The sequence below is a fragment of the Dendrobates tinctorius genome, unplaced genomic scaffold (genome assembly GCF_039654945.1).
Source record: "Dendrobates tinctorius isolate UK_male_01 unplaced genomic scaffold, ASM3965494v1 ptg000017l, whole genome shotgun sequence".
NCBI classification, from domain to species: domain Eukaryota; kingdom Metazoa; phylum Chordata; class Amphibia; order Anura; family Dendrobatidae; genus Dendrobates; species Dendrobates tinctorius.
Window position 1 is genome coordinate 4,933,582 of NW_027361685.1, and position 25,988 is coordinate 4,959,569.

Here is a 25,988-nt window from a genome sequence, read left to right on the forward strand (position 1 = left end):
CGCCTCCAGACTCCTCTAGAGGAGGATTATCTACAGGAAGAACAAACGGATTATCCTCTGAAATTCAGGATGTCAGATCCTTCTCTGCCCTGACATCATCTGTCGGGAGGCCCCCAAATACATTATATGGTCGGCCAAACCCCCCGAAATCAGTGCTTTCATGGAACTTTAGTCTAATGTGTATGGGGGAGTTATAAGGTAACTTATTGGACGCTGCCTCTGGCCCGACCTAATAGACCTTCATACATTGCAGCCCAGACCCCATTATTAGGCATGTAAGTATCGGAGTAACTAGGCCGCCCCATACTATCGAGTACTTGGAGGCGGGGGGGCATTCAGCCAAACTCTGTCACACCTTCTTAGATGTCATGTTTGCTTTTCACAGCAGCAAGTGGTTAAACTGCCAGGGTTTTTGTTGCAGCCTCACCTGTGCCGTCCCTGCGGTGTATATCTATGTTCTGGGGCCCAAAAAGATTCATTTATTTTTAATAAATGTTTAACATGTTAAAAATTATAAAATGTGTCTTCTGCTTTTTGCATATAAGAATTGTTGGAGCCAATTTTCTTTAGAAACATTTTAATATCGGCTTTTTCTGGAGTTTTTCTTGTAATATAGGAAAGCCTAAGGCCAGAAATAAACCCCATAAATCACTGTACATGGAGACTTTGGGATCAGATCATTTCTGTCCGTTGTGTTTGTGGAAACTAAAAATCTTTTCTAAAAGCCTCAAACTTCTGTGTGTGACTCAGAGCTGAGATCTAACGTGATAGAAGATTCCAGTGGAAGAAGGGAAACCTTCATATAGACGGCCGGTGGGGATGGAGGCAGTGACCGACTCTGGACAAATCTGTCTCTAGAGCCGCAGTAGAAGATGAAGATGTCGTCCTCATCATGAAGGAGTTATTTCTCATGTCACGTGTAATGAATATCTCCTGCAGTATTGCTAATGCCGATTCCCGTGTCGGTAATGAGACGAGAATTAGCGTTATGGAAGATGAGTCTATGAGGAACGTGTTCAGCTGCCGACTCCGAGGAGGAAACTGCTTGTTGTCTGTGGCCTAAATATATAGGTTTTATTAGTAGATGTCAGGGAAGAAAACTAAACCCTGTAAGATAATAAATCTCCTCATATGTTTCCCTTATTATCTCCAGTAATTGTATTATTACACAGGATTCTTATGATGTTACATCGGATCATCTTCTTCTCATTCAGGTCTCTACAATATCGGATCCTCTCAGTGAAGATCTTCTACAGAAGAGAATTTTCCTGATTTACCCATCAAGGATGGATATGGACAGAGACAAGATGGCGGAGAGGATGTTACACCTCACCCTAGAGATCCTCTTCCATCTCACTGGAGAGGTGAGAGATTCTGATGACGTCACATTACATCATTCTTATCTATGGGAATAACAGATGGACAGAACTGGAGAGGTGAGGGACTCTGGAAATGTCTGTAGTGAGATTTATTACTGTGTCTCTCCATAACCAGGATTACACAGTGGTGAAGAAGACCTCTAGTGATCGCTGTCAGGACCCTGTGTCTGAGGGATGGGGAAGACCCCTGAGCCCAATCACGGGGCCTCCACCTCACCCCCTGATCTATGAGGACATCAATGACCAGAAGATCCTAGAAATCATCTACAAGATGATTGAGCTGCTGACTGGAGAGGTGACACTGCTGGGAATGCTGGGACATTATACAGTAACACTATGAAGGGATCGGGGGGATGACGGTATCATTGTATGTGTCAGGTTCCTATAAGGTGTCAGGATGTCGCTGTCTATTTCTCCATGGAGGAGTGGGAGTATTTAGAAGGACACAAAGATCTGTACAATGATGTCATAATGGAGGTTCCCCAGCCCCTCACATCTCCAGGTAATAGACAGGACTAAATACACACGGCCTATAATTATCTGTATGTAGAGAATGAATTCAGTCCCTGTATGTGTTTCCCCCAGATCTATCCAGTAAGAGGACAACACCAGAGAGATGTCCCCGTCCTCTTCTTCCACAGGACTGTAACCAAGAAGATCCCAGTGCTCCTCAGGATCATCAGGTAGATGGAGAGAAGGTGTCAGGAGATCTCCCCTATGATGTGTAGACGGCTGTGAAGGTCTTGTGCTCAGTCTTGTTTTATCCACCAGTATTATATGTTTTATACTTGTGTAATGAGAACGGTGGAGATGGCAGGATTAGAGCTGATCATAGATGGGACTTCTCCATCTGTCTGTGACTCTTACAATATTTGTTTCAGGGTGAAGATCTGACCCATATTAATACTACAGAGACATATGTGAGGGGTGATGAGTGGTGTAAAGAGGAGATTCCCACATATGACTACCCAGGTGAGTAGTAACCACTGAATGCAGAGAAGTCACAGATTCCTCTCAGTCACCGGCTGTGGCTGCTTTATCGGTGGTGTAGTCCGGCCGTATTACCATGATCACCATTTTGCCTCTAGACCACAACATTCTCCTCCACCCAAAACTGTTCAAATGACTTTGGGCATTGAAAGCCCTTTTCTATAGAACGTACAACCTGGAGGATCCACCTACCCCCTGGTATTAGTGTGAGGGTGATCCCTTAAGGCGAGATCTAAATGATTGCTTGTACCTGACCCAATATAGGCTGAGTGTGCATTTACAGTCACAGCGAACACAGAGTAAGATGTCTACTCCTTTCTCAGTAAAGGCTTGCACACAACTGAAGTTTATTCTCAAGACAAAGAAACAGCAAATGGGTGTCACACAATCTTCTGAGTAGCCAGTGTCAGTCTATGATAGGTCCATTTCAGCTTCACTTCCATATATGGTATCCAGTATCTCAGCTTCTGCATTCCAAGGATTCCTTCCAGGGTGTTGTCTGACGACATAGACGCCATCTTGGTACACCATATGTAATAATAATAATAATTTTTATTTATATAGCGCCAACATTTTCCGCAGCGCTTTACAGTTTATCACTTTCAAAACACAAGTCATAAGTTACGTTAACAATACAATAATTAAAGCAAAATAAGACGACCCTGCTGGTGAGAGCTTACAATCTACAATGAGGTGGGGGAGATACAGAGTACAGGTGTGAATTTACAATTGTATATTTACAATGATGGTCCAGCCTTCTTGAGGGAGTGAGAGATGGATGGAGATAGTGAATGGGCTACACACGCACACTTACAAATAGAATGACTTTGATTAATGAACGTGATAGGCCGCTCTGAACAAATGTGTTTTGAGGAAACGCCTGAAACTATGCAAATTGTGGATAGTCCTAATTTCTTGGGGTAGAGCATTCCAGAGGATAGGAGCAGCGCGGGAGAAGTCTTGGAGTCGGGAGTGGGAGGTTAAGGATTAGTGCAGAGGTTAGTCGAAAGTCGTTTGCAGAGCGCAGCGATCGGTTAGGCCAATGGACAGAAATGAGGGAGGAGATGTAGGGGGGTGCCGCACTGTGGAGAGCTTTGTGGGTGAGAACAAGTACTTTGAATTGGATACTATAATGAATGGGCAGCCAATGTAAGGAATGGCGAAGCGCGAACGCGTCTGAGTGCCGATTAGTCAGATAGATGACCCTGGCTGCTGCATTAAGTATGGACTGGAGAGGGGATAGTCAAGTGATGGGGAGGCCAATTAATAGAGCGTTGCAGTAAACCAGGCGGGAGTGGATCACTGCTATAGTGAGGGTTTTTGTTGTTTCCATTGTGAGAAAAGGGTGGATTCTAGAGGAAGAGAAGATGACGTGGCGCCAGAGAACAAAACACTGATGGAGTGGTCAGAGAGATAGGAAGAGAACCAGGAGAGAGCAGTGTCCTTAATGCCTAGTGACTGGAGCATAGAGAGTAGGAGATGGTGGTCAACAGTGTCGAAAGCTGCAGACAGGTCGAGAAGAATGAGCAGAGAGTGGTCACCGTTACATTTTGCTGTCAGAAGGTCATTGGTCACTTTGATGAGTACAGTTTCAGTCGAATGTAGGCGGCGGAAGCCGGACTGTGAAGGGTCTAGGAGGGAGTGAGTGGAGAGGTAATGGGTAAGGCGGCAGTAGACTAGGTGCTCCAAGAGTTTAGAGATGAAGGGGAGATTGGAGACTGGTCTGTAGTTGTTTGTGCAGGATGGGTCGAGAGCGGGTTTCTTTAGTAATGGAGTAACGATGGCGTGTTTGAAGGAGGATTGGAAAATGCCCGAGGATAGGGAGAGATTAAAGATTGCAGTTAGGTGGGTTGTGACGACTGGAGCTGTGAACTGTGAACTGACTTATATAAGGTTTAATAATTCATTTCATTAGCCATTCTCTCCTTCACATTAGGAGATGCTGACCGTTACCTGCCCAGATCTGTAACTATAAAGCCAAATGACAGCGTACGTAGAATGTGCTGACAAGATAGAAAATCACTTGGAGAAAAATCTTATGCTGGGCCTGTAAGAAAAAGCGGAGGGTAATGATGCTGTTGGCTTCCTAGATCCCTGAGATCTTATCGGATGAATCTTCTCTCCCTTCTGTGCTGCCGAATGTCTCATGGTCCCTACAAGACCAGGTCCAGTCTTTCTGACCAAACTTCCCTTTTATGATCGACACCAGTAAATGTGCAGTGAGGCCAAGTGTGAATTTCTGTAGAATAACAGCAGAGTTTCGCTTTATCCTGACTTTTCAATTTGTATTAAAACCAACTAACTTCCAGGAGGATTGTGATAATCTCCAGGACAAACATTCCACCTGTGCCATGATAGATCTCTAAGCTGTGCGTGGCTGAGGGCTGTAATATACATTTATTCCCGCCTGCAGGAGATGTGTTGGCTCCAGCCCTGGTGTCATGGATTCACTCCACGTCATAAATTACATTGTTTTTGATCCTAAGGAATTCAGATTACTGCACAATCTCTCCTGAAATGGGGAGCAATATTATTTTCTCTAATCTTCTGGTCAGGATCCATAGTAGCTCCAATGTTCTACCATAAATGAGGGCAACTCTGGTTTACTGTTGTTTAATCTGTATTTGTAGTTTGAAGTTAATGAGATTCTCGTGCTCTGGGGCGGGGCTGTGGGCGGGGCTTTATGAAGTGTGCTGATTACATATTCATCTGTATTGGCTTATGACAGGTCGCTGACCCCTCACTGACCTGCCCCATTATTACATAATGTATATAATAGCATTGATATTATTGGTGATAATGCCTATAATATTGTGGCTATTGTGAGGCTTAGAAAAAAAATTACAGACAGCAAAATGACACCGGCGATGGCGGCGCCTGCGCAGTAGCCTCTATCTCTTACTTATAGATGCTACTGTGCAGGCGCCGCCATCGAAGGTGACATTTTGCTGGATGTAGTTTTTTTCTAAGCCCCACAATAACATATTATGCCCAGCTTGTGTCTCTGGAGACCTCCCCCCACCTACCCCTGGAAATTGTTAAGTCAGCTCTACTCAAATGTGTCTGTCACTAAATAAGCCAAATGCTTGAATGTCAAAACAGTTCAAAAACGTGGTTGTGTGTGGAAGATTTTAAAGCCGTCATGGAGGCATAAGGCTGGCAGTGATGGGCATTGTGGGTAATAATAGCGGGGATCATGCCTGATTCCTCTCTAGGAACATACACGACATCTTCTCTGGGGGTTCTTTCTTGTTTCAGTTACTGGGATGAGTGCAATAAAATGTCGCTCAGTGAGTCTTCTGACATCTTCACATTCTAAAGGACTAGCGGGTTCAAAATTATCAAAAACAAGATTTTCAGTGACCTTTTCCTGATAATCAAGGAAAGTATCTGCATTTCTGACTTTTTTGTATAACACAAAAGAATTATATGTGGCCACCTGAAACAAATACATGACTAACTCTTTATACCAGATGTATGATTTTCTTGATACCTGGTATGGCTGTAGAACCTGATCTGCAAGGTCCACACCCCCATATATTTGTTGTAGTAAGTGACAGACACAGGTTTTGGAGTAGTGGATCCCTGTTGGTCTGCAGTGGCCCTTGTGGCATCTGTGTGGATCGAGCTCAGGATAAAAATATCTTTATTATACTTAAGGGCAAGCAGCTCTCCATTGGGTAAAGCCCCTGACTGCCCCTTTCAGAACTTTTTGCTGACCAATGATTGTGGAAACCCCTGACGGTTTTTGTCAATGGTCCCACAAGCCCCTATGTTATGTTCAACCAGACTTTTAAATATGGGTATGCTGGTGTAGTAGTTGTCAACATACAGATTGTAGCCTTTTTGTAGAAATGGAGTTATCAGCTCCCAAACGATTTTTCCAGATGTCTCCATATAAGTAGGGCGTGGCTTGAACAGGGCAGTTGGACCAATAGGACCGAATGCTCATTTCTTTAACAAGCCCCATAGCGAATGTAAGTCCTAAAAATGTTTTCATTTCTAGGACATTAGTTGGTGTCCATAAATGTGACCTAGCATAATAGGATTGTGGATTCTGGCTGATGAATTGGGACGCATATAAATTTGTAGGACAATATGCTCTAGCAAGCTATCTGTCAGAAACAAATTAAAAAAATAATTGGTCCAAAATTTTCCACCTCCACATTTATACCAGGAATGGCATTAAAATTAGGGATGAATGGAGTAGCCGAATCCGAAGCCTCCCATCTGGGAAATGCTACAGCAAGAGGCAAAGCCCCTTGGACATTGGTGTGCGCCAATTCACGAGCACTAGGGACAGCGCTAGTACTGGGCATTGTTCCCTGAGTTGGAGACATTTCACCAGAAGCGCTATTTGCCCTTCTTGTTGTACTGGTCCTTGTGTGTGAGGATGGACCAGAATCACTGCTCATTTCTGAGCTATCACTGTCGCTGCTACTAAAGCCCTCGAAATCCACATCGCCATCTGACACTGCACTTTCTTCACTGTCATAACATAAAAGTGCATAAGCCTCCTCTGCACTATAATACTGACGGGACATTTTATTCGTTTTTATTTATTTATTTTTTTCCGGAAAAAGAAAACTCTGACATGACTGATGTGACATGACCCAATTATTGGGGAGACAATTGAGAAAAGCCTAATTCTTTATCCTAATCCTAACTTTAGCCTAACAGTAACCCTAATTATAGCATTAAGTGTAATCTGCCTTATCTGTTTTTCTATTGACAGATGATGGACCTGAGTGGGGACTTGTTTTTTGTGAGATGAGAATTGGTATTATTTTCGCCTACATAACATTGATTGGTTTCTTTTTATTTGATATTTGGGAGGCAGAATGAACAAACAGTTGAACACCACACACTACTGGTTCATCCAACAAGGTTTTCTATTAGACTGTGAACTGTCATTGTCTTGGTAAATAATTAAAGTTTTTTTACATAGCTTGCTATTTTTATGGACAGTTTAAGTAGAAATGTTCAAAAATATAAAACTCAAGGATATTTTATTAAAAAATAATAACTGTTTTTTATCTTAGCAGATGACTGTACCAGGAGATCAGAGGGACAGCTGACATCTTCAAGTTTTAAATCTGATGATCTTGAAATCCTACAAGATACAACTGAAGTGATTGCCAGTACTCCAGATATACCATCATCCATTCACAGCAAAGATCTGTCATCTGATCCTATGAAACAGGTCCCATCTTCTGATTCATTACTGACTACTAAGGAAAATCAAAGTCACAAAAGAGGCAATAAAAAACAAACTGCACCTAAAGCAAAGAAGTCATTCTCATGTTCAGAATGTGGGAAATGTTTTAACAAGAAATCTCATTTTGTTACTCACCAGAGAACTCACACAGGGGAGAAACCTTTTTCATGTTCTGAATGTGGGAAATGTTTTCACTGGAAATCACAATTGGTTTATCACCATAGAACTCACACAGGGGAGAAGCCTTTTTCCTGTTCAGAATGTGGGAAATGTTTTAACCAGAAATCAGATTTGGTTTATCACCATAGAACTCACACAGGGGAGAAGCCTTTTTCCTGTTCAGAATGTGGGAAATGTTTTGCACATAAATCACATTTTGTTAATCACCAGAGAACACACACAGGGGAGAAACCTTTTTCATGTTCTGAATGTGGGAAATGTTTTAGCCAGAAAGCGATTCTTGTTAGACATCAGAGCATTCACATGGGGGAGAAGCTTTTTTCCTGTTCAGAATGTGGGAAATGTTTTAATCGGAAATCAGATTTGGTTAATCACCATAGAACTCACACGGGGGAGAAGCCTTTTTCCTGTTCAGAATGTGGGAAATGTTTTAACCTGAAATCACAATTGGTTAATCACCAAAGAACTCATACAGGGGAGAAACCTTTTTCATGTTCAGAATGTGGGAAAACTTTTAACCAGAAAGGGAATCTTGATGAACACCAAAGAACGCACACAGGGGAGAAGCCTTTTTCATGTTCAGAATGTGGGAAATGTTTTAACCATAAAGGGAATTTTGTTAAGCACCAAAGAACTCACACAGGAGAGAAGCCTGTTTGATGTTCAGAATGTGGGAAATGTTTTAAATGGAAAATAGATCTTGATCGCCATCAAAGAATGCACACAGAGGAGAAGCCTTTTTCCTGTTCAGAATGTGAGAAATGTTTTAACCGGAAAGCGCTTCTTGTTAGTCATCAGAGCAGTCACACAGAGGAGAAGCCATTTTCATTTTCTTCATGTGGGAAATATTTTACTTGGAAATCAACTGTGAATAAACATCAGAGACATCACATAGGGGAGAAGACTTTTTTATGTTCATAGTGTTGGAATAGTTTTAACCAAAATTGAATCTTCTTAAATGGGTTGTCTCTTGTCATTCCTCATGTTTGCTGACAAAAGGATAAAACTAAGCTTTATTAATTCCAAATGTAAAACTGTACCCATAATTCACCCCCTGAAGATTAGTTAATAGGTGACTAATAGAAAAAACATGTACCCCACATCTCAGTATATAGGTAGAGGTGACGTATACACACTCACTCTCCAAGCCTCTCATTTCTATGGGTTTCATCGTCCTCACCAAAGGCGACTCATCAGGAGACTATTTAATATTGATCTATATTCAAGTGAGACTAGACAAAAAAAACTAAAATCCTGTATCATGTTATCCGAAACAGTCAGAAAACTAGCCCCATATTGGCATATCCCAGACCTCAAACTATATACTGTGTAAGTTTATAAGACCCTCCAGTGTCAGGAATAGATAGTATGTGAAAATACATTATAATTCTTGTGTTTTTCTCCTATAGGGACTGCCCTAGTTTGGTAATGTAACTGCTGATAATTAGTAGTGCAGACAAATTGTCCTAGACTAAACTCAGTCTTCAGACGGCCCAATATGTACCACTCAGGGAAAACTTACCTGCTCCAAAGATCATTAGCAGCTTCTAACTAATGGTCATGCTGCGGTCTGTCAGGGAATGAGTGCAATATCGTTATAAAGACTAGGGATATGTGCAATCATAATGTCTGGGAGATCTGTGCCATTATTTAGTATGAATATGGAAATTATCTCTGAAAGGTAAGTGTTCCCTGAGCGGTATATACTGTATTGTCACATACTATCTATTCCTGACACTGGAGGGGCTTATAAACTTACACAGTATATAGTCTGAGGTCTGGGGTCGCCCAATATGGGGCTAGTTTTCTGACTGTTTCGGATAACATGATACATGATTTTAGGGTTTTCTTCGTCTAGTCCCGCTTGAATATAGTTCAGTATTAAATAGTCTCCTGATGAATGATTGATGAATCCAATGAATATTTATTTCTCTTAAGTAGCGGCACACGTGACCGCCGGCAGCAGCAGGAAGCCGGGGGCTGACACTGCGCGCTACTGAAGAGCAATGAATAGTCACCCCGATCTCCAATGAACAGTCCCGGTAAGTACTCCGGCAGCTGTGCTCTGCTTGTGAGCAACGCATGACGTCCCTGCCATGTGCTGCTTACAAGCATAAAGCAGTTACTGACACCGGAGCAGGATGCAGCGAGGGAGCGCCGGGTAGGTAAGTGTAATTTTATTTTTTAAAGTTTTCTGATGGTGCCATGCATACTAGGATGGGGGTGGGGGAAAATGGGATGGGGCTATGCATACCAGGATGAGATGGGGGCCCTGCATATTAATATAGGGATGAGGGCGATCATTCCTGCCAGGATAAGGATGAGGGATCCATGCATACCAGGATAGGGATGAGGGGGCCTTGTGTATCAGGATGGGGGTGAGGCGACCATATATACCAGGATGGGGGATACTAAGCACATATTTGACCACATTTTTTGCAATAACCCCTTTACTCCCAAGGGTGGTTTGCATGTTAATGCCCGGGCCAATTTTTACAATTCTGACCACTGTCCCTTTCTGAGGTAATAACTGGTGAACGCTTCCATGGATTCTGGTGATTTTGACATTGTTTTCTCATGACATATTGTACTTCATGTTAGTGGTAAAATTTCATTCATATAACTTGCGTTTATTTGTGAAAAAAACAAAAAATAAAAAAACTCATACTCAGCTGGCGTGCCGGCTCCACTTCAGCGGTGTCGAGACTCACTGTCCCGGGGCTTATGTGAGGTTCTCACATCACACGAGCCCTGCGCCCAATCAGTGGCAGCTTCACTGTTCCTTTCTTCGGATGTATTGAACATCAACATGAAGCCAGGGATGCGGCTGCTCTCTGACGGCCTCATGATGCTTGATTTGTCTGAAGGTGGGGACAGTGACGTCAGCGCTGATTGGGCACAGGGCTCACATGACGTAAAAACCTCAAAAGAGACCCAAGAACGCAAGTGCCGACACCGCTGAGACGGTGCCAGCATGGGAGGTTTGTGTATATGTTTTTATTGTAACAGGACCAAACATGAGGAATGAGAAGGGGATGTCCAACTAGTTGTCAACCTTTTTATCAAAAATCCCACACAGGGAAAAGTCATTATTATACCGAGAGTGTGAGAAATGAATTACAGGAAAATCGTATTTTGTTGACCTTCAAAAATAACTCAGACCGGGAGAACCTATATATATTATTCACAAATTGTACAAAAACATGATGCACGCGGCGTGCGTTCAAGGATGGAATATTATATGGGAGTTTTATAGGATAAATTCAAGGTGAGAATATTATATGGGAGTTTTATAGGATAAATTCAGGGTGAGAATATTATATGGGAGTTTTATAGGATAAATTCAAGGTGAGAATATTATATGGGAGTTTTATAGGATAAATTCAAGGTGAGAATATTATATGGGAGTTTTATAGGATAAATTCAAGGTGAGAATATTATATGGGAGTTTTATAGGATAAATTCAAGGTTAGAATATTATATGGGAGTTTTATAGGATAAATTCAAGGTGAGAATATTATATGGGAGTTTTATAGAATAAATTCAAGGTGAGAATATTATATGGGAGATTTATAGGATAAATTCAAGGTGAGAATATTATATGGGAGTTTTATAGGATAAATTCTAGGTGAGAATGTTATATGGGAGTTTTATAGGATAAATTCAAGGTGAGAATATTATATGGGAGTTTTATAGGATAAATTCTAGGTGAGAATATTATATGGGAGATTTATAGGATAAATTCAAGGTGAGAATATTATATGGGAGATTTATAGGATAAATTCAAGGTGAGAATATTATATGGGAGATTTATAGAATAAATTCAAGGTGAGAATATTATATGGGAGTTTTATAGAATAAATTCAAGGTGAGAATATTATATGGGAGTTTTATAGGATAAATTCAAGGTGAGAATATTATATGGGAGTTTTATAGAATAAATTCAAGGTGAGAATATTATATGGGAGTTTTATAGAATAAATTCAAGGTGAGAATATTATATGGGAGTTTTATAGGATAAATTCAAGGTGAGAATATTATATGGGAGTTTTATAGGATAAATTCAAGGTGAGAATATTATATGGGAGTTTTATAGAATAAATTCAAGGTGAGAATATTATATGGGAGTTTTATAGAATAAATTCAAGGTGAGAATATTATATGGGAGTTTTATAGAATAAATTCAAGGTGAGAATATTATATGGGAGTTTTATAGGATAAATTCAAGGTGAGAATATTATATGGGAGTTTTATAGGATAAATTCAAGGTGAGAATATTATATGGGAGTTTTATAGGATAAATTCAAGGTGAGAATATTATACGGGAGTTTTATAGGATAAATTCAAGGTGAGAATATTATATGGGAGTTTTATAGGATAAATTCAAGGTGAGAATATTATATGGGAGTTTTATAGAATAAATTCAAGGTGAGAATATTATATGGGAGTTTTATAGAATAAATTCAAGGTGAGACTATTATATGGGAGTTTTATAGGATAAATTCAAGGTGAGAATATTATATGGGAGTTTTATAGGATAAATTCAAGGTGAGAATATTATATGGGAGTTTTATAGGATAAATTCAAGGTGAGAATATTATATGGGAGTTTTATAGAATAAATTCAAGGTGAGAATATTATATGGGAGTTTTATAGAATAAATTCAAGGTGAGACTATTATATGGGAGTTTTATAGGATAAATTCAAGGTGAGAATATTATATGGGAGTTTTATAGGATAAATTCAAGGTGAGAATATTATATGGGAGTTTTATAGAATAAATTCAAGGTGAGAATATTATATGGGAGTTTTATAGAATAAATTCAAGGTGAGAATATTATATGGGAGTTTTATAGAATAAATTCAAGGTGAGAATATTATATGGGAGTTTTATAGTATAAATTCAAGGTGAGAATATTATATGGGAGTTTTATAGGATAAACTCATGGTGAGAATATTATATGGGAGTTTTATAGAATAAATTCAAGGTGAGAATATTATATGGGAGTTTTATAGAATAAATTCAAGGTGAGAATATTATATGGGAGTTTTATAGGATAAATTCAAGGTGAGAATATTATATGGGAGTTTTATAGGATAAATTCAAGGTGAGAATATTATATGGGAGTTTTATAGAATAAATTCAAGGTGAGAATATTATATGGGAGTTTTATAGAATAAATTCAAGGTGAGAATATTATATGGGAGTTTTATAGAATAAATTCAAGGTGAGAATATTATATGGGAGTTTTATAGGATAAATTCAAGGTGAGAATATTATATGGGAGTTTTATAGGATAATTTCAAGGTGAGAATATTATATGGGAGTTTTATAGAATAAATTCAAGGTGAGAATATTATATGGGAGTTTTATAGAATAAATTCAAGGTGAGAATATTATATGGGAGTTTTATAGAATAAATTCAAGGTGAGAATATTATATGGGAGTTTTATAGGATAAATTCAAGGTGAGAATATTATATGGGAGTTTTATAGGATAAATTCAAGGTGAGAATATTATATGGGAGTTTTATAGAATAAATTCAAGGTGAGAATATTATATGGGAGTTTTATAGAATAAATTCAAGGTGAGAATATTATATGGGAGTTTTATAGGATAAATTCAAGGTGAGAATATTATATGGGAGTTTTATAGGATAAATTCAAGGTGAGAATATTATACGGGAGTTTTATAGGATAAATTCAAGGTGAGAATATTATACGGGAGTTTTATAGGATAAATTCAAGGTGAGAATATTATATGGGAGTTTTATAGGATAAATTCAAGGTGAGAATATTATATGGGAGTTTTATAGGATAAATTCAAGGTGAGAATATTATATGGGAGTTTTATAGAATAAATTCAAGGTGAGAATATTATATGGGAGTTTTATAGAATAAATTCAAGGTGAGACTATTATATGGGAGTTTTATAGGATAAATTCAAGGTGAGAATATTATATGGGAGTTTTATAGGATAAATTCAAGGTGAGAATATTATATGGGAGTTTTATAGGATAAATTCAAGGTGAGAATATTATATGGGAGTTTTATAGAATAAATTCAAGGTGAGACTATTATATGGGAGTTTTATAGAATAAATTCAAGGTGAGAATATTATATGGGAGTTTTATAGGATAAATTCAAGGTGAGAATATTATATGGGAGTTTTATAGGATAAATTCAAGGTGAGAATATTATATGGGAGTTTTATAGGATAAATTCAAGGTGAGAATATTATATGGGAGTTTTATAGGATAAATTCAAGGTGAGAATATTATATGGGAGATTTATAGAATAAATTCAAGGTGAGAATATTATATGGGAGATTTATAGGATAAATTCAAGGTGAGAATATTATATGGGAGTTTTATAGAATAAATTCAAGGTGAGAATATTATATGGGAGTTTTATAGGATAAATTCAAGGTGAGAATATTATATGGGAGTTTTATAGGATAAATTCAAGGTGAGAATATTATATGGGAGTTTTATAGAATAAATTCAAGGTGAGAATATTATATGGGAGTTTTATAGGATAAATTCAAGGTGAGAATATTATATGGGAGATTTATAGAATAAATTCAAGGTGAGAATATTATATGGGAGATTTATAGGATAAATTCAAGGTGAGAATATTATATGGGAGTTTTATAGAATAAATTCAAGGTGAGAATATTATATGGGAGTTTTATAGGATAAATTCAAGGTGAGAATATTATATGGGAGTTTTATAGGATAAATTCAAGGTGAGAATATTATATGGGAGATTTATAGGATAAATTCAAGGTGAGAATATTATATGGGAGTTTTATAGGATAAATTCAAGGTGAGAATATTATATGGGAGTTTTATAGGATAAATTCAAGGTGAGAATATTATATGGGAGATTTATAGAATAAATTCAAGGTGAGAATATTATATGGGAGTTTTATAGAATAAATTCAAGGTGAGAATATTATATGGGAGATTTATAGAATAAATTCAAGGTGAGAATATTATATGGGAGATTTATAGAATAAATTCAAGGTGAGAATATTATATGGGAGTTTTATAGGATAAATTCAAGGTGAGAATATTATATGGGAGTTTTATAGGATAAATTCAAGGTGAGAATATTATATGGGAGATTTATAGGATAAATTCAAGGTGAGAATATTATATGGGAGTTTTATAGGATAAATTCAAGGTGAGAATATTATATGGGAGTTTTATAGGATAAATTCAAGGTGAGAATATTATATGGGAGTTTTATAGGATAAATTCAAGGTGAGAATATTATATGGGAGTTTTATAGGATAAATTCAAGGTGAGAATATTATATGGGAGTTTTATAGGATAAATTCAAGGTGAGAATATTATATGGGAGTTTTATAGGATAAATTCAAGGTGAGAATATTATATGGGAGTTTTATAGGATAAATTCAAGGTGAGAATATTATATGGGAGTTTTATAGGATAAATTCAAGGTGAGAATATTATATGGGAGTTTTATAGGATAAATTCAAGGTGAGAATATTATATGGGAGATTTATAGGATAAATTCAAGGTGAGAATATTATATGGGAGTTTTATAGGATAAATTCAAGGTGAGAATATTATATGGGAGTTTTATAGGATAAATTCAAGGTGAGAATATTATATGGGAGTTTTATAGGATAAATTCAAGGTGAGAATATTATATGGGAGTTTTATAGGATAAATTCAAGGTGAGAATATTATATGGGAGATTTATAGGATAAATTCAAGGTGAGAATATTATATGGGAGTTTTATAGGATAAATTCAAGGTGAGAATATTATATGGGAGTTTTATAGGATAAATTCAAGGTGAGAATATTATATGGGAGTTTTATAGGATAAATTCAAGGTGAGAATATTATATGGGAGTTTTATAGGATAAATTCAAGGTGAGAATATTATATGGAAGATTTATAGGATAAACCAAATACCAACAGAAAATAAACGACCCAAAACAAACATTTATCAGTAAAAATAACTCCTCTTCATTAGGTAAAGTATAAAATAATTGCACCATTTTCCGATACCCGTCACATCTCCATTTTTCATGATCTCGGGTTGGGGGAAGGCTTATTTTTTGTGTGCCGAGCTGACGTTTTTAATACCATTTTGGTGCAGATACGATCTTTTGATCGCCCGTTATTGCATTTTAATGCAAGGTTGCAGCGATCGAAAACCTAATTCTGGCGTTTTGACTTTTTTCTTGTTACGCCGTTTAGCGATCGGGTTAATTCTTTTTTTATATTGATAGATCAAGTGATTCAGAATGCGACAATACCAAATAAGTATATGTCTTATTTTCTTTGAAACAAACATTTTTGGGCCAATATACCATGACGGCACCAAAAATCATGAAGAGATCCAGTATGAGAATAAAATATCAAATTTTATTGAAAAAACATTAAAAATATTTAAAAAAATTACAAAAATGCCCAGCAGGAGGTGCTGAAAACATTCATGCCATTAGTTATTATAGTCGCACAGACAAATGTGAATCCTTGCACATAAGTAATTATATATAATTTCCAACAGGAGTGTAATATCTCTATAAATGTAGAGAATATTCACACCACAGTATTAAAAAACACATTGAATATAAATCAGGCCTGATATATGTAACTTAATTAAATAACCTCAGTGTCAAAATAACTGAATATATCGTGACTGAAAAAAAATACTTTGTGGAAATAATCTGTGACAACACCACAGGCAGCTCACTCTGAATGTAATAGAGACCACATTAAATGGCGCCTGAGTGATGGTAACCCAGTCTGATATATGCTGCAGGTAAAAGTAAATGACCTCAATGTCAGCACGATTAACTAATATCACGGCTGAAAAAGTACTAGAGGATTGCTGCATAAATCCACAAAGGTTCAACATAAAGGTAAAAAAGGTAATACCTATTAAAACGCTGATGCCGGGTCTCTGGTGAATGTGAATGACGCGACCTCCCTCACCCCAACGCGTGTTTCGCATTAGCGTCTTCCGGGGGCGTGTCTATGTGGTGGGTCTTGTGTGTTTAAATATACCCAGGAACCAATCAGAGAGCATCATAAGGTAATGAAGGCGTGAACTATCTGTGACATCACGAAACACCTCTCATGGCGCATGCCTAGATCTGCCCTGATGTAGGAATCACTTCCCAATGATGCGTCCCTTAGACTCCAAGCTGACATGCACGAGGTGTAAGTGTGGCGCACTCATGGAAGCCAGCACCAATGCCTAAACTGTGCAGGCGCACCTAGTGCTCGAGACACAGTGATCACAAAAAGATTGTGTGTAATAAAGTTACTAAATAGAGGGGTTTATAAGTTTCATATATAATGATTTTATTAAAGGAATAATTTATTATAATTATTAAAGTGTAAAAGTGCCTATAGTGCAATTATAATAAAATGAACTAGAACCGCAGTATAATGACTCGGAATTCATCTTTATTCCTTTACCATGAATGTGATAATTATATAATGTTATATATTCAATAGTGTTTATGGTGCAAAGATAGTCACAAGAAGGAGTGGAATGGTCACAGAAAAAAACTAACACCCTATATCAATAATTAGAATGATCACAGGGAAATTCCAATACAAATATTCCACGCAGCAAAAAAAGGAAGAAAAAGAAAAAATGAAAGGAAAAAATTGGGTAGAAAGGAGACTAGAAAAACCTAGTAATAGAATTCACACTTATCTAAGCATGCTCTCACAGCATCTACCAAAACCCTGATGAAAGGATGTAACAATTAGACTAATGATTCCATCAAATGCAGAATAGGAATAATAATACAAAACATATAATAAAGCTGGAATCCCTGAAAAGCAGGCCAAAAGGATATCAAATATAGCCAAGATATCGTCCTGTACATTGGAATGAGCATGCACAATGCACAGAGTAATTATTAGTCCACATAGTATAATTGTTCTTCCCTCAACGATTCTTCTTATAACAGGAAAGGTCTCCTCTAAAGTGTGGAATATCCCAATGGAAGAGATCATGTGGAAGAAAGGGAACAGATAGGAACAAGCACAGGCATAAGGAAAGCCAAATAAAATAAACCCCACCCCATAAAGAGATGCCGCAAACAATAGATCTCTACAAAAAAAAGAGGCAAAACCTACATTTTCGTTAAGGCCCAACGGACTCCTCGTGCCCGGCCGATGTATGCATTGGCTTTCTATTTGGGCAAGGATCTTAGATAGATCTCCCCCTCTGATATCCAAAACAACTCGATCTGTTCCCTTAATCATCAAACCACTTGCATTACATTGATGGTAACGTTTAAAACGCCTAGGCAAGGTTTTCAAAAGGGAGTCATCTGGAATGTTCTTGGCTTTTTCAATGTCCCTCACATGCTCACGGGTTCTGATCTTACGTTCACGTGTGGTAAGACCCACCTAGATCTTCCCATACGGACACTGGGCATGATAGATAACACCCTGGGAGGAACAATTGATATGCCTTCTTATTTCAAAAGTTTTGGACCCATCCTGATTCTGAAAAGTGCTTGTTTTTACCAAATTAAGACATCCCTTGCAAATGCCAGATGGGAAAAAACAGGGTTTACCCGTATTTTTCTTTGCTCTTTTTTTATTAGTTTCTGAAACGTAGTGGCTATGCACCAAGATGTCCTTCAAACTTTTAGATCCTCTGGCCACAAAATTCGGGGTAGATGGAAGTAATTGCTTCAGAATCGGATCTATTAGGAAAGTGTGCCAATGTTTATGGACTATCTCCGCGAGACCTTTCCATTGGCCATTAAAAGTAGAGATAAAACGTACCGTATCCATGTTTGATGATTCCTTCTTATTTGTGGATTGCCCATAGAGAAGTTGGTCCCTGCTCATTTTTGAAGCTCTCGAATATCCCCGCTTAATTGATCTCTTGCTGTAGCCTCTTTCTAGAAATCTTCTGACAAGATCTTCAGACTGTTTTTCAAATGCTTGATCATGTGAGCAAATTCTTTTTGCCCGAAGGAATTGACCAATCGGTATTCCATTTATCATAGATCTCGGATGTGAAGATTGTGCCAGCAAAAAGGAATTAGTTGCTGTTTGCTTACGAAAAATATCTGTATTCAGATGACCGTCAGGAGAGGCAGGAATAAAAATATCTAGAAATTCCAGACTTCTTCCATATTTAAAGGTTTCACATTGATCTCAGTTTGATTGAGCCTGTCAATAAGAGCACATAATTCATTATATATGAAATTTATAAACCCCTCTTTTTAGTCATTTTATTAGACACAATCTTTTTGTGATCACTGTATCTCGAACACTAGGTGCGCCTGCACAGTTTAGGCATTGGTGCTCGCTTCTATGAGTGCTCCACCTCTTGCATGTCCGCTTGGAGTCTAAGGGAGCGCATCATTGGGAAGTGATTCATACATCAGGGCAGATCTAGACATGCGCCATAAGAGGTGTTTCGTGATGTCACAGAAAGTTCACGCCTTCATTACCTTATGATGCTCTCTGATTGGTTCCTGGGTATATTTAAACCCAGAAGGCCCACCACATAGACACTCCCTGGAAGAAGCTAGTGCGAAACACGTGTTGGGGTGAGGGAGGTCACGTCATTCACATTCACCAGAGACCTGGCATCAGCGTTTTCATAGGTATTACCCTTTTTTACCTTTATGTTGAACCTTTGTGGATTTATGCAGCAATCCTCTAGTACTTTCTCAGCCGTGATATTATTTAATCGTGCTGACATTGAGGTCATTTACTTTTACCTGCAGCATATATCAGACTGGGTTACCTTCATTCAGGTGCAATTTAATGTGGGTCTCTATTGTCAGCGTCGGGATTTTTTCTCTAGTCACCAACCTCGGGTGGAGCTCAGGTGGAGCTTCTCTTACCTAGGAACCTAGGAGTGGAGAAATAAAACGAGAGACTCAGGTTGCTTGTCTATCAAGTAAATCTCCTTTATTAAAGGGGCAGGCTTGATCTTTTATAGCAAACCAGAATAGGAAAAGGAGAAATATGGACAATTCCGTAACATTGCGTAACCATTGGCAAAATACAGATAAGATTGCACAATAATTGGCAAGAAAGATAAGTTTTATAATGATATGTCAACTATATCATGAGTTATGAGACATAATTTAATTGGAGGTGAAGGGAACATGTGGGGGTTTTGGCATTTCCCTTAGGTCAATTTAACAATTCGTGGAACCATATCCTGTTAGTGCTTTTTGGCCAAGAAGATACTTGGCCTCGGCATATTTAGACATTATTGAAATATAGAAGGGGGAATTTGGAGCTGACCACTGGCAAAAGCATCTAACCACGTAGACAGATGATAACAATTAAAATGGTGTCATGGGTTACGAAGTTGTTTTTCTGATATTTTTCGAGACTTTAGAGAACTAAGATTAACCATTTCTTTAACAACTCCCCTCTTTTTTATCTGTCTACCTACCTCTATCTGCCCTTGCCTTTTTCCAAGGCCTGCAAGATAACCCTACTTCAAAAAATACACGGCTTGTCCTATGTATATCATGGGACACCAGTCCTGCTGTGTATCCATTCAGATTATACTTGAGAATCAGACCTCCTTTCCCTACTTCTCTTCTACTTATTGCCCTTTCTCAGAGGAATACAGACTTTATTAGGGGAGTTATGTCTGTCTTGTGTGTAATATGTTAAGATATAGCGAATACATAATTACTGTAATACATGGTAACGTATATTTTGATATATTAGTATATATGCATTCTTATATCTTTATTCATCAGTAAGTGTTAGTCATTTAAAATCCATAAAGCATATAATCTTCATCGTTGTTCTTTGTAAAGTTCTTGTCTTTGGCTTTGTTCAGACCAGTGGTTTTCCACAATGCAGACAATCAGCCAGGTCCACTGCAGTTTGCTTGTTGCAGAATGTACATTCACGCTGAACGGTGGTTATGAAGGTCGTCAGCACTTGGTTGGTTATGAAGGTCGTCAGCACTTGGGTTTGCTTGATCTCTGAATCACTACGTTTACCTGGAAAACATTTACAATTAGAGCCAAGAATTTCTTTATGAGTAAAACAAACAATCTTATCATTACTGCAAGAACCAATATTACAAAGACTGCTTGAATTAGGAAATGAATTATTCCTGATATCCATCCGCCTATCGCTTTAAACAAATTCAAAGGATTTAACCATGCGAGCCGTTCAGGGAGGGGCAGGTCCTCCAGGGAATTAACCTTCCGTATTCCTTCCTTTATCAGCCTAGCTTGTTCTATGTCATGAGTGACTCTCATCAGTCCGGATGGATCTATATAGTGGCAGCAGGCGGGTCCCACTACCTGACAGAATCCCCCTTGAGATGCTGTGAGATAGTCGAGCACCATAGAGTGTTGGTTGGTTATGACAATGAGCTGTCTCATATAAGCAGATTCTACATTGATGGCATCAAATAAATACTCAGTCACATTATCAAAAATATCACCTAATTCCTCTATCATCTGAGCATTTCTTATAGTTCTGAACATAACTCCCAAGGGACCAGTGAGGACCATTCCGGTCTTAAGATACCATGGGGTGTGCATTAAATGCTTGGGTGGCTAGGAGAGGGTGCACTACGCTTTGTTATCATGTGACCAGGGACATTTTTATAATGGAAATCATTCTCATCCCATACCCAGGTGGCCGGCTCTATCCTAGCCAGTGTACATGCACCTTCAGCTCCTGTAGGAATCCACCTATACACATTGCTCCCACAGACTATATAAACCCCCTTTGGTAATTCAAACTGAAATTCATTAAGAAAAGCTATTGCTATTGAAACCAACCGGGTGGTGGCAGTGTAGAGGCACCAGGAGTTCTCCAGATCTGTAGTGACTGCCCTATAATATCGTAACGGCTGACATTCTGGGTCTGTATTAATGCTTATGGACATCTCAGCTGCCCCATCTCCATACTGACCTCCTCCGGTTTCTTCATCTACATGAACCGCCTCTCTTGCTGTACATTGTGCTGTATTACCATAAAGGAAGAAATGATTCCTTGTCCAATTAGTATCATGTAGGAATCGTTCTAAACACACTTGGTCACTAAAAATTTGCTTATCTCCCAGGGAAAAAGTAGTTTTTACTGCAAAACTAAGTTTTAGCTCCTGATCTGTCACCTTTCCTATATAATTTTTATCAGTAGCCTTGTTTCCCCAGTTTCCATCATATTCCTTAAATTCAAACAAATTGATTGGTCGCTTATTTACAGGTTCCTGTTTTCTGGTAAGATTTATTTGGAACCACGGCTGTTGTCCAACCTGTAATAGGCAAGGTAGCAGAAGTTTCACTCTGCTGCTCAGCCAGATTGAGGGCCCGCATTTCCCAACACTTTCCTCTGAACAGCTCCTCTTCTGTCAATGGAGTTACGAAATATGGCATAGTTTTTGCAGCAATGGGGGCATGTGAACAAATCCAACAGTTGGATAAATTTCGGACTTGGGCAATATAGCTATGGTACTGGACAAATTTATTAGCCCACAGTTTTGACACGTCATTATCCCATGGTTTAAAGACATCATTATCTTTTTTACATTGAATAGATAATATCACAGTGAGAAACAAGAATGGATAGTACTTCCCAAATTCCATTCTTTTAGTTCCTGTAAAATTTCTTGCAGCGAGACGTGTGTGGGCGTGATCAGCTGGACTTGATAGGGTCCCTCAAAGTGAGGATCTAGACTTTTCCTCAGGTGCTTTCGCGTCACCACCCAGTCACCAGGCTTAAGGTCATACGAATTTGCTGCAACACCTGTTGCAATGCTCCCACATAGGCCGTCATATTTGAATGAGAGGCCTGCATCTGCTGGGGAAAGTACAATCCTGTCTTGGGAGGGCTCCCAAACAATACCTCATATGGACTTAAACTTGTCTTTCTGTTGGGAGTTACCCTAACAGTGTACAATGCAATGGGAAGACACTCAGTCCATGGTTTACCTGTTTCTGCCATTGCTTTCTGAATTTTCAATTTCAGTGTACCATTTAACCCTTCCACCCTGCCACTGCTCTGAGGATGATAGGGAGTGTGAAATGATTGTTCCATCCCTAAGGCTCGGGTGATTCCTTGGCACACCTGTGAAGTGAAATAACTACCTTGGTCACTTTCAATTACCTCTGGCACTCCAAATCTGCAAACAACTTCTGACAACAGCTTTTTAACCACGGTGCGTGCATTTGCATGAGCACAGGGCCATGACTCTGGCCAGTTGGAAAAAAGATCCACACATACCAGCACATATTCATAGTTGCCTATTCTTGGAAGCTGAATGAAATCAATCTGCAGTCGCTGAAAAGGGTGCAATGGCCTGGGGGTGCACTTTGGTGGCACCTTCACCGTTTTCCCCTACATTATGGCATGCACAGATAACACATCCCTGTACGAATTTTGCAGCTGCATAATGGAACCCTGGTGCGACCCAACTTGCTTTTACCTGGCTTACCATTCCATCCTTGGATTGGAGTGTTAATCCATGGGAGAGGGAGCACACTATAGGGAACAATGCCCTGGGCAAGCAATACCTACCGTCCGCTCTCCACAATCCATCTTCTTCCTTCACACCTGCGTGCCTTTGCCACTCTTCCTTTTCTGGTGCAGAGGCCTGTTCTTGCAGGCTCTGGAGTAATTGAAGATCCACCTCCCCCGACACCTGTACAGTGTATGTTCCTGCGGGAAGAGGGAACAAAGCAACCTTGGCTGCAATATCAGCTCGGTTGTTGCCTTCGGCTTCCTTAGTGCGCTCCCTAGTGTGAGCTTGCACTTTCACTATAGCAACTTTCTTAGGCAGCTCCAATGCTCTGAGAAGCTGGGCCACCAATTCTGCATTTTTAATGGGCTTACCAGAGGAACCAACAAACTGTCTGCTCTTCCATATGGGACCATAATCATGGCAGATGCCAAATGCATAGCGGCTATCTGTGAAAGTATTTTCTGTCAAATGTTCAGCGATTACACACGCCTCAGCGAGTGCTTTCAATTCAGCTTCTTGAGTAGACATCCTAGACATCCTAGAATGCAAAGCTTTACTTTGTACCACCTTATGTTGATCAACCACGGAATAACCTGCATAAGGTACTTCATCTTGGTAAATCTGTGACAAATCTACATAAAACTCTTGATCTACATTAGGGATTGGTGTCTCTTGCACATTGGCAAGTAGCCATGTTAAAAATACAGTATACCCTTAGCATGTCCCCCCCCAATTCATGACAAAGCAAATGGAAGTGGAGGTCATAATTTGGAATTCCTAGAGCCGAGGCTGAGAGAATGGCCTACTTCAAGTTCTTGAACCCCTCTTTTGCTTCCGGGGTCAGTTGGCATGGCTTCTCTACAGTAGCTGGTCAGCCCCAGGAATATACTCAGTGGCAGATGGAAGTGAGCTCCATTGCTTGGCTTATGGCTTTTTCTATGCAATGACCTAAGAAAAGAACTTTTTCCTTTGCTAATTGCAGTTACCTCTTGACACCTTACATCCTTCATGGTACAAAAATATTAACAAGGAAGCTGTTTCCATTAGACATACAGTACCTGTTTGATCTCTCTGCTCAGGGGATATCGTCTAATACGCACCGGTACAGTTCCTGGCTTCAATCTAATGAATACTGGCACTATCCTAAACCAACATCTGTTTTATCTTTTACCCATAGTGCAGCTGCTATCTGCTCGAGCATCTGCAGTATTTCCTCATCTTGCTCAACCTGTTGGTTTTCCTGTTCTTCTAACTGCATCATGGACATCACCGTGGATAGTGCTTCTTCCGATAAAGGGCCTGAAACAGTAATTCCCTTTTTCCCAAACTTAATGATTGCATTGACAGCATTCAAAATATCAGCGCCTATCAAGTTCAGAGGACATTTCTCTGAAACTAACAATTGGGCACATAAGTCAGTAGTCTGAGCTATTCGCACATTCATAGGTTCTGTTTCATACAAAGGATGAACCATTCCTCCTGCTCCTAATCCCTGTACCATTTTCCCTGTCCTGAATTGTTGTGGCATATCCTTTTCTTATATATTATAGTACGGCTCACCCCCAATCAATCAGGCATTTTATTTGTTGGAGGAAGATTTAATTGTGTGATAGTGATTGGACCATCCTGTGGGGGAACCGCTATTCTTGTTTCCACTTCTCCGGGTCTGTTCTCCCCTCTTTCCTTTTCTTCTCTCCCCCTGTGATGTATACCTGCCGCCTGCACCACAGTTTTCACAGCATTAATAAATGCATCCGGAGGTGTATTCACCATAACAGGAGTCGCCTTCTGCTGCTTCTTCACTTTCCTATTGGTAATCTGGTCCTCTATCCCCTAAACATGGGAAGGGATTGTATATACATTCTGGCCGTACTCTCATCACTTCTGTTCTCAGATCTTCCTTCAATCCTATCAGTAACATATTTTTACAAATCTGGCTTCTCTGGGGTTTTACAAATCATAGTTATGAGGTGTAAGGGTTGTCTGCAAGCGAAATGTAAAATGTTTCCTCATTTCTCCCCTCTGTAGGAATTGCTTGGGGCTGTTCCTTACCGGAGTGGAGAAACTGTCTGTGAACCCCTGTGGCAACCCAAGGGTAATAAGCATAGAGGAGAAGCATCATATACAAGTCAGCTAGTTTGCATCTGCGGAGACATGGGGATCAGTCCTCCCCCCGTGTTTGGCACCTATGGGACCCCTGGCTGATGGTATATCACCAGGGTCTACCAGAGATGGGGCGTATAGAATTATACAGATGTTAAGGCTGCAGACAGAAATCTCCTGTCAGCACATAACTTCGCTCTTTGGGCTGCTTAACCCCTTACCTACAAATGACGTAATATTCCGTCCATGTGACCATGGACCTAATTACCATGGACGGAATATTACGTCATCGCGATCAGCGGCGCCCACGTGGTGAGCGCCGCTGATCGCGGCCGAGTGTCAGCTAATTATCATAGCTGACACCTGGCACAATGTGTCAGGGGCGGTCACGGACCGCCCCCGACACGTTAACCCCTTGCACACCGCAATCAAACACGATCGCGGTGTACCGGGGTTAAAGGGAAGCATCGGCAGGGAGGGGGCTCCCTCCGTGCTTCCCTGAGCCCCCCACGGCAGCGCAATGTGCAGCGCTGCTGCGGGGGACTCCTTTCCTGCAGGTCCCCGGATCCAATATGGCGACGGGGACCTCCGGGGGCCTGCAGGAAGCTGGCTTCCTCAGTGCCTGCAAAGCGCAGGC

General features: G+C 39.5%; 1 protein-coding gene across 1 annotated transcript in view; it reads left to right on the forward strand.

Annotated features, from left to right (window-relative positions):
- The window catches only part of LOC141082405 (uncharacterized), a 43,903-nt gene extending 35,212 nt beyond the window's left edge, over positions 1–8,691 (forward strand). Inside the window, exon 2 of the mRNA XM_073566345.1 lies at positions 7,415–8,691. Coding sequence (XP_073422446.1) covers positions 7,415–8,427 — 1,013 coding nt within the window. The 3' untranslated portion in view covers positions 8,428–8,691. The remainder of the gene's footprint in view (positions 1–7,414) is intronic.
- The last annotated feature ends 17,297 nt before the right edge of the window (positions 8,692–25,988 follow it).